This window comes from Portunus trituberculatus, chromosome 33 (genome assembly GCF_017591435.1).
Source record: "Portunus trituberculatus isolate SZX2019 chromosome 33, ASM1759143v1, whole genome shotgun sequence".
Classification (NCBI taxonomy): domain Eukaryota; kingdom Metazoa; phylum Arthropoda; class Malacostraca; order Decapoda; family Portunidae; genus Portunus; species Portunus trituberculatus.
The window spans coordinates 13,685,451-13,698,830 of record NC_059287.1 but is presented as its reverse complement, the minus strand read 5'-3'; the positions used below and the strand labels follow the sequence as shown (position 1 = coordinate 13,698,830).

The 13,380-nt window shown below is 40.5% G+C and overlaps 1 protein-coding gene across 7 annotated transcripts in view; it reads right to left on the bottom strand.

Moving 5' to 3' along the window:
• The window catches only part of LOC123512375 (serine palmitoyltransferase 2-like), a 48,641-nt gene that overhangs the window by 6,484 nt on the left and 28,777 nt on the right, over positions 1-13,380 (bottom strand). For 4 of the 7 annotated variants that reach the window (XM_045268755.1, XM_045268752.1, XM_045268756.1 and 1 more), the window contains exons 3-10: positions 12,682-12,843; positions 11,859-12,013; positions 11,371-11,516; positions 3,905-4,107; positions 3,533-3,712; positions 3,045-3,206; positions 2,729-2,855; positions 925-1,060 (exon numbers count right to left, since the gene is read on the bottom strand). In XM_045268755.1, coding sequence (XP_045124690.1) covers positions 925-1,060; positions 2,729-2,855; positions 3,045-3,206; positions 3,533-3,712; positions 3,905-4,107; positions 11,371-11,516; positions 11,859-12,013; positions 12,682-12,843 — 1,271 coding nt within the window. Of the gene's footprint in view, positions 1-924; positions 1,061-2,037; positions 2,174-2,728; positions 2,856-3,044; positions 3,207-3,532; positions 3,713-3,904; positions 4,108-11,370; positions 11,517-11,858; positions 12,014-12,681; positions 12,844-13,380 lie in introns of all 7 variants that reach the window. The other 3 variants (XM_045268753.1, XR_006677077.1, XM_045268758.1) reach the window with 3 other exon arrangements.

The following is a 13,380-nucleotide window of genomic DNA, read 5'->3' as shown; positions in this document are numbered from 1 at the left end:
CATTAATGAAAAGTCAACTTGGTATACCATAAACTTCTGAACACAATGAAAAAAAAAAGAAAAAAAAATCAAAGTGAAGAGTTGCACTCTCTTCATCATATGGTTGACATTTATATCAACAGATCCTTCTCCCTTTCTTCCCAACACCACATCCACCGTATCATGTCACCATCAAATAATTTTTTTACTGCAGATACCATAGATGACTAAAGAGAGGCAACGAAGATGATGAAAATAGCAGCCAAATGTTTAATGTGTTCAGAAAGATCTTTTAATTCATAAGGCAAAGAGAAATTTAATAGATAAGAAGACCTGGACAATGTAATATTTGTGTACAGTACCAACACCAAATTAGTGTTACAAGAAACTCTACCACCACACACCATGCAACACCATCAATGCTCCCTTTTCCTTATCACAGCTGGGCTGCCAGAGGAACAAGGAAGTGGTTTGGATAAAGACAAAAGTTGCCAGAATGCTGACACACCCAAGACAAAAATGTGGATTTTCTTATTTTCAATCATGTTCTACACTTTCACCTTTAAAAGCCAGATACTGAACCAAACATGGCTCAAAATATCATACATGTCTTACTTTATAATACTTCTAGAGAATGGCTTTGAATCCATGAAAAGTTCCAATTAAAGGTTATATTCCATTAAACCCATTGAGACAATAAGAGGAGACTGATTTCAGAGGCAAAGATCATTCCTTTCCTGCTTTGCTTTAAGATCTCATATCTTAAGAATGAGTATGACAATAAGCAAAGCACCTTTTATCCAAAGTATATCAATTTACTAAAAGATGGAAATATAAAATATTATAATTTCTGACTTCTAAAGACAGCTGCAAAAATCCTGGCAACTTTCTCTCCCAAAAGTATTCTTCCAAGACTTCCTCTTCATTGCCCACTGCCTTACTTACGTAATCTTAGGAATCAGGTACAAGAGCAAGGGCACGACAGGTGAATCATCGTGGCCATAAACAATGAATCCCATCTGTCTGAGGCGTTGTCGGAAATACTTCACATTCCTGGCCAGCTGTTGAATGCGCCTGCGACCTAAACAGAAGGTGGGAGACAATTTGTACGTCAGACTGTGAACAGAGCCACTAGGAACTGTTAAAAGTGGAAGCATGCGTGGCTACTTACCCTATGGTAGGACTCAACATTTCTCCTTGAAAGAGAGAGAGAAGAAAGAATGACAGGTGAGCTATATAAAGCAAAGATGCCAACAGTGGCTCTGGAGCTTAGGAAGGAATAGCTCAAGAAAAAAAGAAATCATGGAATTAAGAAATGTCTTGGTGTGCTGCAAACATATCTCATGAAAGTTAAGAGAAGTATGTACAGACTGCTCCCTACTTGATGAAGCAGCAGGAACCTACATTTCTTCATTCCTTCTTCATGCTGGCTCGGCTGGATGCTCCCTCCTCCTACAGCTCTCAATGTTCATGGAAAGTCTAATAACAACCCGGGATGTGTTTAGCAGCACGAGACAAAGACGCAAGCTAACGATGATGGGAGATCATCGGATAAGGCAGCTGACGTAAACATGATCAGACAACTGTGAGACAATTTCATGAATGAAGCAATGTTCCAAAAGCTGTCCATGAATCCCCACCAAATTTCTCTGATCAACTTACATATACAAGAAGCTATGCTGAGGTATGACAAACAAGGTAAAAAATCAAAATAGAAGCCTTCATAGGCTTATCTGGTGCCTTCTCAAATTTTCAACAAATAAGTTTCCTCTAAAAGCATCACAGAAAAATAATGCTTCAAAAATGGTCAAAGTAAGTACAAATTTGTATCAGGATGACTTTCATGAGAGTGCAGAAGTTTGCAAGATCAAATGACTCTGAGAAGACACCTCAGGCATCACACAGAGAAATATTCTGCAACAAGAGCACAGAGAGGCATTGCTAGGGTCAAAAGTAACCAGCTCTCGGTGCCATGTAAGACTGCTTCTCCTAGTCTACTGAGAAGTGACAAGAGAAATGTCAAGGGCCAGACCCGAGCAGAGACATCTGTATACTCACGCGATGGTGGCAGGCAGAAACAATAACACTGGCACCACTGGGGAATCCTCATTGCCGAACACTATGTACCCCATTTGCTTTACTTTTCGACGGAAGTACTTTGTATTCCTAGCAAGATGATTTATCCGTCGTTTTCCTACACAGAGCGAGGGCACAAGGAAGAGAGTTAGTGCAGGGAGATGTTGAAATTAATTAGGAGCACAGAGATTAGTCTACAGAAGAGATGAAGCCTTACATCCAGCACTACGAGGAAGGAATGGAAAAAAGAGACATTTAGAGGAAAGACAAATGACGTATATGTATGTGTGAGCGTGTATACATCTCCCTCATCACAGTAAACAGAATTTAGAGATGCTTATGTTGTCTTGTCTTCATATCCACATTTTAAACTCTAAAGGCATGTATTTACTTTCACACTTACACTCATACTACCGTATTCTTCCTTCATTTTAACTCCAGATCTTTTTAATCCACTCATTTCATTCCATTGAATGTGACCATCATAGCCACATGCACCTCCCTTAACTAGTCTCATTCTTCCCACAAAACAATGCAGTGCAGCACGTGTGTCTGTGTTCATGAGTATACAAGCACATCCTGGTTGAGTTCAGGCTGGAATGTGTCAAATGAAACTCCCAAGACATGAGGCACACTGAGGCTAGGGAGACGCATGCACCCCCTACACACCAACCTTCATTAGAACCGTCCTTGCCCATAATGATGGACATGGAGGTGATGATCTGCTGGGCTACTGGAGGAGACATGGAGACAGCATAGGACTGAGCATGACTGTTCACTCTCAGGTGGTTGACCAGCTCCTGCAAAACATAGCCAATGTTGTCAAAACAATAAATGTGAGGAAATTCAAATCTAATGCAAAAATAAGTAAAGAAATGGTTCATTAAAATGTCACAACTACATAACAAATGTTTGTTACTTGATTTAGTGCCTCAACAACTGAAGACACAAATTATTCTGCTTCCTTTCACCAAATTACTAGGACTCACCTTAGATCCAGCAATGTATCCACCAGCAGCACCAAAACTCTTAGTGAAGGTTCCCATGTGGATGTCCACATCCTTTGGGTCAGCACCATAGTAGTCCACTACACCTCCACCCCTCGGGCCTAGGGCACCTATGCTATGGGCCTCATCAACATACAGGTAAGTCTGTAGGGAGGAACATCCTCACTGGAATATTTTCCCACCAATCATGAAATCTGTATGTAAACACAGCTACTCCCAAAAATATAAGACAAGGAAGAACAATGAAATGGCATAATGAAATCCCACACCACACAAACCATAAGCAAATATATTCACATCAAATCTCTAGCCCAGTCCAATAGGCTCAGCAAGTCTACATCTCCAAAAGTCCACACACACATGCCAATCCTCACACCTTCTCCCTCAATATATATCTCAACACTTTCTCCTGTCACTTCAGTAAATCATCCTCAAATTTCACTCCTTTCTAGATTCTGCCCACTACCCACCTTGTACTTTTTCTTGATCCTGATGAAATTGGGTAGGTCACAAATACTTCCTTCCATGGAGTAGATTCCTTCCACTACAATCATGGCCTTCTTCCAGGGGCGACGTGTTCTTGGGTGGCCATGGATGAGAGCTTCTCGCAGTTTCTTTTCAAGGTCAGCTGCATTGTTATGCTGGAAAACCTTTGAAAGACCACAAATTAAAACCCATTAAATTTATCTATATCTAGCCAAGTCTTACCCTCTTCCAAACCTCTGCTTATTACATCACAATCACCCACAGTTATGAAAAGCACAAGATACAATGATAACAACAGTGTTGAAGTAACATGGCTTATCTTTCACTAAATATTATAATGATAATGAAGAATCTACCTTCACAGTGGCTCCAGACAGTCTCAGGCCTAAGATGAGAGAGGCATGGTTGAATTCATCTGAAAGCACCAAGCAGCCAGGACCAAGAATGGATGGCAAGTTGAGCACATTGGTGGCAAACCCCATGCCAAAAGTGATAGCATCCTCCACACCCAGAAATTCTGACACCAAGGCTTCCAACTTCTTATGGATTTCAAGAGTTCCTAGAGAGAAAACACATTATTCATCATTATAAGTAACTCTAAGCCTACAGCAAATAGATTCAAATCTTCAAGGTCATGAGATGAGACACAGATTACCACAATTAGTCCACAGTGGCATAGCAAAGATGACATTTCAAATGGGGATGGCTGACAGGAGAAATAGGGATGATAGCAACAGAACAAATTATCAAAGTAGTGCATTAGATACCACAAGAAATAGTCTATGCCAGCAGTGTACATGATTTGGAGGAAATTATGATAATTTCGTTATTCAATGACTGGACATTATGAGCTTGATTCAGTCATGCAAAAACACAATTAGATAAACATACAAGCATACACACTAGAGAAAGTAAAAAAGGAAAAGGACTTAGGAGTGACGATGGAAGAAAACAATCAACCGGTAAGCCATATTGATAGAATTTTTAGAGAAACATATAATTTGCTAAGGAATATTGGAGTAGCATTTCACTACAATGACAAAGAAATGATGAAGAAATTGATAAGTACTATAATAAGACCCAGATTGGAATATGCAGGAGTAGTGTGGACCCCTCATAAAAAGAAACACAAGAAAGTTGGAGACTACAAAAAATGGCTACAAGAATGGTTCCAGAATTTGAAGGGATGACATATGAGGAGAGACTAAAGGCTATGGATCTGCCAACCCTGAAACAAAGAAGGGAGAGAGGAGATCTGATACAAGTTTATAAATTGATTAACGAAATGGACCAAGTGGATAATGAGAAACTGATTCTGAGAGAATAATATGACATTCGAAGCACAAGATCGCATAGTAAAAAGCTGAGAAAAGGAAGATGTCCAAGAGATGTTAAAAAATATAGTTTCCCGCAAAGATGTATTGAGACGTGGAACAGTTTAAATGAAGTAGTGTCTGCAACGAGTGTGCATACTTTTAAAGTAAGATTGGATAAGTGTAGATACAGAGACGGGGCCACACGAGCATAAAGCCCAGGCCCTGTAAAACTACAACTAGGTAAATACAACTAGGTAAATACACCGTGTAGTGTAGTGGTTAGCAAGCTCGACTCACAATCGAGAGGGCCGGGTTCGAGTCCCAGAAAGCGGCGAGGCAAATGGGCAAGCCTCTTAATGTGTGGCCCCTGTTCACCTAGCAGTAAATAGGTATGGGATGTAACTTGAGGGGTTGTGGCCTCACATTCCCGGTGCGTGTTGTGTGTGATGTGGTCTCAGTCCTACCCGAAGATCAGTCTATGAGCTCTGAGCTCGCTCCGTAATGGGGAAGACTGGCTGGGTGACCAGCAGACGACCGAAGAGGTGAATTACACACACACACACACACACACACACACACACACACACACACACACACACACACACACACACACACACACACATACACACACATGCCCGGTAGCTCAGTGGTTAGAGCGCTGGCTTCACAAGCCAGAGGACCGGGATTCGATTCCCCGGCCGGGTGGAGAAATTTGGGTGTCTCCTTTCACGTGTAGCCCCTGTTCACCTAACAGTGAGTAGGTACGGGATGTAAATCGAGGAGTTGTGACCTTGTTGTCCCGGTGTGTGGTGTGTGCCTGGTCTCAGGCCTATCTGAAGATCGGAAATAATGAGCTCTGAGCTCGTTCCGTAGGGTAACGTCTGGCTGTTTCGTCAGAAACTGCAGCAGATCAAACAGTAAAACACACACACACACACACACACACACACACACACACACACACACACACACACACACACACACACACACACACACACACACACAGCCCGGTAGCTCAGTGGTTAGAGCGCTGGCTTCACAAGCCAGATGACCGGGTTCGATTCCCGCCGGGTGGAGATATTTGGGTGTGTCTCCTCACGTAGCCCCTGTTCACCTAGCAGTGAGTAGGTACGGGATGTAAATCGAGGAGTTGTGACCTTGTTGTCCCGGTGTGTGGTGTGTGCCTGGTCTCAGACCTATCCCAAGATCGGAAATAATGAGCTCTGAGCTCGTTCCGTAAGGTAACGTCTGGCTGTCTCGTCAGAGACTGCAGCAGATCAAACAGTGAATTACACACACGCCGGTGTGGCGAGGCAAATGGACAAGCCTCTTAATGTGTGGCCCCTGTTCACCTAGCAGTAAATAGGTACGGAGTGTAACTCGAGGGGTTGTGACCTTGCTTTCCCGGTGTGTGGAATGTGTTGTGGTTTCAGTCCTACCCGAAGATCGGTCTATGAGCTCTGAGCTCGCTCTGTAATGGGGAAGACTGGCTGGGTGACCAGCAGGCAACCGAGGTGAATTACACACACACACACACACACACACACACACACACACACACACACACACACACACACACACACACAGCACTCCATGGAGAGCGGACGTGCCTCCTGCTCAGAGTGGCATCTAACTAACACTCCACACGCTAAGCAATGTGCTTGGAGTGAGAACCGTCATTGGTACTAAAGGGGGACCAGAGCGAGTGAACGAGTGTACAGAGTGAAAGTAGCCTGGTGGCGTGTACATAAGAGTGATTGGAGGTGTGGGAACCTCCGCACTCCAAACGACAGAGCGGGAACCACACAAAGGCCAGTCATAACAGCTGCCAACGCATCCCACCACACACACGTAGCTACCAGTAGCCCCCAGTGCACACCACCACACACCCACATGCTCCCAGGAAGAGTGAAATAAAATGGATAGACCGGTAAGAAATAAGTTACCAAATTCAAAATATGCCGATGAGGCCCAGGGAGCAAAACCGAAAGTGGCCAGTCAAAACATGAGTCCATCTTCAACAGGAGCAACAATGCAAGGTAGATTGGTAATGTTGGAGAAGAGATTTGAGGAGTTGGTGAAGGAATTAAAAGTTCAGAGGAGTGAGGAGGAGCAGGATAGAGAATTCGCAAGGCTTTGAAGGAAAGAGTTAAGAGACTGGAGGAAAATGAAAACGATTGGTGGATGAGAATGCACACTTGAGAGTGGAGGTTGAAAAATACAAGAGACGGTTGGAGGAGAAAATGGAGAGTAGTAAAGGAGAAAGATGACTTTAAGGAAATGATCAGTGAGCAGAATGAAAGGTTTGAAAGGGAATGGGAACTGAAGAAAACACAATGGACTGAGTCGAGGGAAGCAGAGATGGTTGGATTACAAGAAATAATTAAAGATCAGTTGAAGGAAGACAAAAAAGAAAGGTCCAAGGAACTGGTTAATGTTATGAAGAATAAGGAAACATTGATAAGAGAAATAGCAGAAAAGAAGAGTGTGTTAATATTTGGGATGAAAGAACAAAATATAACATATAAGCCTAAGAGAATTAAGGAAGAATTAAAAACAGTAAGAGATCTGTTCAAAAATCTAAATGATGATGAAAAAAAGACCTACAAGAAGAAGTGGAAGAGATCCATAGACTGGGTCCGTATAAGGAGGGAGTAAGGAGACCGATTAAAGTAGTACTGAAGTCACAACAATCTGGGAGGATATCCTATATAGAACATCAAAATTAAGAGAGGTAGAAGGTTGTAAAGAGGTGTTTGTGAGAAAGAATAGAAATGAGGAAGAGAGGAGAAGATATAAGGAATTGTTGGAAGAGGCGAGAAGGAAAAATGATGAGCGGTCTGAGGAGGAAAAGAAAAGTTTTTTGGAGAGTTATAGGAGAGAGTCAGAAAGTGGTATGTGGAAAGAAGGAATGGAGGAACCCCTAGAGGGAGCAGTGGGTGGACCGTAATGTATACTAATATAGATGGGATACTGTCAAGTAGATTGGAATTGCAAGACTATATGATGGTGGAGAAGCCTGATATAGTGTGTTTGACTGAGACAAAATTGCATGAAAAACAAAGGTAAATTTGGATAATAAATATAATATATGGAGAAAGGATAGAGAGTAAAGGTGGAGGAGGAGTTATGATTATGACGAAGGAGATAAATGTGGATAAGGTTTGGTACAGGAAGAACAACGCAGAAGTGATAAGCATAAGGTTAAAAAGTGATGTAAAAGAATTAATAATCATGGTGACCTATGTACCTCCTAAAACAAATTCTTGGACATTAAGGGAATACGACAATATGATCAAGGATACTTTACAGAGTTTGGAAAGTGTATTAACTGGAAAGAGATTTTAATTGTAAGGAGGTGGATTGGGAAAATCTAGTAAGTGGTGTTGGAGAGGGAGCATGGGGAGAGAGATTCCTTAATCTAATGATGGAAAATATGATGGAACAGAGGGTGAAAGAAAATACTAGATATAGAGGATATGATGAACCGGCTAGACTGGATTTGGTGTTAACAAGAGAAGTGTACCTATGTGGAGATATACAATACAAAAGTCCTTTGGGAAAGAGTGATCATGTGGTTATGGAAATGCAGATAGCAACAACACAGCGAAGGAAAGACGAGACATACAGGAGTGGTAGATTGAATTATAGAAAGATGGACACAGAAAGTTTGAAAAATTATTTCAGAAAATTAGATTGGGAGGAGATGTTACAAATCAGAGAAGTGCAAAAAAAAAAATATGAGATTTTTATGAAATATTATAAAGAAGGAGTTATGAAATTTGTACCAAAGTATAAACCGAGAGAGGAAGGAAGAAAGGATTGGTTTAATGCAACTTGTGTTAAGGCTAAGGAAAAGAGAGATGTGGCTTGGAAAAGATGGAAAAAGAGCAGGAATATACTAAATAAGGAGAATTATAGAGTGGCGAGAAATGAGTATGTGAGGGTAAGGAGGAGGAAGAAAGAAAATTTGAAAAGATATTGTAGACAAGAGTAAGGAACATCCAAAATTGTTTTACAGGTTCATAAATGGTAAACTTAAAAGAGAGAGTCCATTGAAAGATTAAAAGGAGAGCAAGGGATAGTAGATGACCCTAAGAATATAGCGGAATTGCTAAATAATAGGTTTCAACAAGTATTTACTAAAGAAACAATGTTTGTAAAGCCTCAGAATGTACAAGGAAATGTGCACATGGATGACATTAAGATACCTAAAAGGAGTTATATAAAATGTTGGAGGAACTTAAAGATGATAAAGCGATGGGACCAGATGAAGTTTCAGGAAAATTATTGAAGGAATGTAGAGAAGAATTGATTGATCCATTATATGATATTATAAGGTGCTCATTAGAAACAGGGAAGTACCAGTAGAGTGGAAAAGAGCTGAAGTGGTGCCCATTTATAAGGGAGGCAGTAAGGAAGAGCCTCTTAACTATAGACCTGTGTCTCTAACAAGTGTGGTCGGTAAGATTTGTGAGAGGGTGATAAAGAAATATTGGATACGGTTCCTGGAGGATCATAAGTTATTATCGGATCATCAATTTGGCTTTAGGAAAGGGAGGTCATGTGTAACAAATCTACTGAGCTTTTATTCAAGAGTGGTTGACAAAATACAAGAGAGAGAGGATGGATGGACTGTGTATATTTGGATTTAAAGAAAGCTTTTGACAAGGTACCTCACATGAGACTGCTATGGAAATTAGAGATTTATGGAGGACTGAAAGGAAAAGTGTTAAAGTGGATGGAAAACTACTTGAGATGGAGGGAGATGAGAACGGTAATAAGGGATGCAAAGTCGGACTGGTTGGTGGTGGAGAGTGGAGTCCCACAAGGCTCAGTGCTGGCACCAATACTTTTCCTTGTCTATATTAATGACATGCCAGAGGGAGTAAACAGTTATATTAATTTGTTTGCGGATGATGCGAAGTTGTGTAGGTGTGTGAAGAGTGAAGAAGATTGTGAAATTTTACAGGCAGATCTGGATAAGATTTGGGAGTGGAGCAAGAGGTGGCAAATGGAATTTAATCTGAGCAAAAGTCATGTGATGGAGATGGGAAGAGTGGAAGACGGCCAAGAGGGTCATATAAGATGGGTGAAGAAGTAGTGTTGAAAAAGGTGGAAAAGGAAAAGGATTTGGGAGTGATAATACAAGACCATGGGCAGTTTGAGGCTCATATTGATAAGATGTTTGGAGAAACATATAATTTGATAGAAATATTGGATTAGCCTTCCATTATATGGATAAAGATATGATGAAGAAATTAATTAGTACGGTAATTAGACCAAGATTGGAATATGCTGGAGTGGTTTGGTCCCCTTATAAAAAGAAGCATATAAGGAAGTTGGAGAGATTGCAGAGAATGGCAACAAAATGGTTCCGGAATTGGCAGAAATGACCTATGAGGAGAGATTAAAAGAAATGAATTTGCTTACCTTGGAACAAAGAAGAGAAAGAGGAGATTTAATACAGGTTTATAAACTGTTGAACGGACTGGATGAAGTGGATAATGAGCAAATGATGTTGAGAGAGGAAAATTTAAATAGAACTACGAGATCGCATAGTAAAAAGATAGCCAAGGGAATATACTTGAAGGATGTGGAGAAATATAGTTTCCCACAAAGATGTGTGGAGGTGTGGAATAGTTTGAGTGAGGAGGTGGTGTCAGCAAGGAGTGTGCATAGTTTTAAAGGAAGGTTGGATGTGTGTAGATATGGAGACGGGGCCACACAAGTATGATACCCAGGCCCTGTAAAATTACAACTAGGTGAATACAACTAGGTGAATACACACACACACACACACACACACACACACACACACACACACACACACACACACACACACACACACACACATACAATTTGCTAAGGAATACTGGAGTAGCATTTCACTACATGGACAAAGAAATTATGAAGAAATTGATAAGTACTATAATAAGACCCAGATTGGAATATGCAGGAGTAGTGCGGACCCCTCATAAAAAGAAACACATAAGAAAGTTGGAGAGACTACAAAAAATGGCTAGAAGAATGGTTCCAGAATTTGAAGGGATGACATATGAGGAGAGACTAAAGGCTATGGATCTACCAACCCTGGAACAAAGAAGGGAGAGAGGAGATCTGATACAAGTTTACAAATTGATCAACGGAATGGACCAAGTGGATAATGAGAAACTGATCCTGAGAGAATAATTTGAAATTCGAAGCACAAGATCGCATAGTAAAAAGCTGATAAAAGAAAGATGTCTGAGAGATGTTAAAAAATATAGTTTCCCGCAAAGATGTATTGAGACGTGGAACAGTTTAAATGAAGAAGTAGTGTCTGCAACGAGTGTGCATACTTTTAAAGTAAGATTGGATATGTGTATATATGGAGACGGGGCCACACGAGCATAAAGCCCAGGCCCTGTAAAACTACAACTAGGTAAATACAACTAGGTAAATACACTGTTTACATGTGATCCCGTTAATAATGATAACGTAAAATAGTCACATCCACAACTTGCCAAGCTCAAGCCGTGAGCTGCTAGTGGTGATGCCGACTTCCTTGGTGGTGAGCTCAGCGGCATCGTGACACGGACCATGGTTCTCCGCAAACCCAAGATAATTGTATGAGCCGGCATTTATACACTTCAATACCTTCCCCGTCAATCTGAAAAGTAAAGTTGACATGTCAATAAGTGGCTCAGTCCTATGAATATTACTCTCACTTTATAAAATGGTCTCATTACTATCAATGTTACTCATACTTCACAATTACTTTAAAGTATCTACTTTTTGCATTGTCAAGATCAAAAAAAGCTCATTTCATTACAACTCACAAAAGGTAAATTACATTAGACTTAAGCATAACTTCATCATAACTAATACCAATAAGTTACATGTACATTCCAATGCTACTGCAACACAAAACTTACACTCAAAAAAAGTTACACACTACCACCACCACCACCACCACCACCACCATTACTAAATCACTAGCACTGGCACTCACTTCATAGTCCAGCCATAGTCAGGAGTGTACCGCTCCAGAAGGTCAATCTCAGCCCCAGGCACGCTGGAAATGGCTCTGTTCCAGCAGTCTTGAATACGGCGATAAACATTGCGTGTATAGAAGCTCTCAAATCCAATGTAAAGAGGCACATATCCCTGTGTAAAAGGTTTCTTATTTTATGGCAGCTCTTTGGTTATTAACCCTGCTGAGGAGGATTCGCCTTACAGTAGAATAAGAGTTCTGACCCCACAAATATTTCTCCACAAGGTGACCCACTGCTAGCTGATGACAGGAGCTAAAGAAAACACAATTGCTCTTAGACATCACATAACGACAGGACAACAATTATAAATAATCATCCCCCAAGCATGAGACCCATATTTAAGAAGGTTATAAAAATAAGCACTTTAAACTTTTCCCACAAATGGTTTTAAAATACTCTGAATATCACAAGGCTCCCAGGTGCTATACTTTGCATTTGTTCTACAAGACAACATGAGTGTACTGAGAACTGAATACTAGAATTTTGCAAATGACTATAGCATACCCCTTACACCTAAAGCTTAATCACTAAACACTCTGGACATTCATATAAAATCACCTCACAAAGTCACTGAGGGACATCTAAATTAATGCAGTAATTTATGGCAAGGCAACAGCTTCAAAGCCCTGTAAGCATATCACGATAAGCTTGAATAAACCAAGGCTCAGACTTCAGCATTACAGTGCCAAGAGGAACAAACATATTCCATTAAAGATGAGGTGTACTACTCTCTGCAGGTGTTTCTATGACAAGTCCAGAGTTCTCCCTGGTGCACTCTACCTCTCTATTTGTCTCTTTCGTTGATGGTGGGTAGAAGAACTCTTTGACGTATCCAACGAGGAAGAGGACCCCATAGGACAGATAGATGGTGAAGTTGGTGAACGATGGACACTCCTCGATATCCCTTATTTGTGATGTGACAAATGCATTCTTTTTCTTATGCTGGAGATAAAGCATTGAATTTATTTAGAGTGGCAAAAGTGGACAAGCTGCAGCCAGCTGTATCAGAAATGGATTATGAACAGCCTTGCTTTGGGGTGAGAGGGCTTAAGTTTATACATATGTACAAGTTAGACATGGGTACAGCTTATGTCTCAGATTAAAGTTTATCAAAATTTTAAATCTATTACTATGAGAATTAACAACAAAAATATTTGTAAATTTTTTTCATTAATGCAGAGAATTACAAAATGTGTAGGCTAGCGACCCAGTATAACTGTGCTCAGCGTAGAAGTATTATATCCTGTAACACAATGATATACTACATGTTCCATTGTTCAAAATGCAAGGCAATACTTTTTTGCTTCAAGATGATTCTCTTGATCTATTAACACAAAGAATAATGGGAACCTTGTCCCAGCTTCCCCACCTTTGCAGTGTGCATAAATATAGAACAATCAGATAAAAAGAAAAGAATAAATCTTTTCAAAGATTTAAAATAATGACCAGCTGCAAAGGAAAATTTAGAAATATTATAAG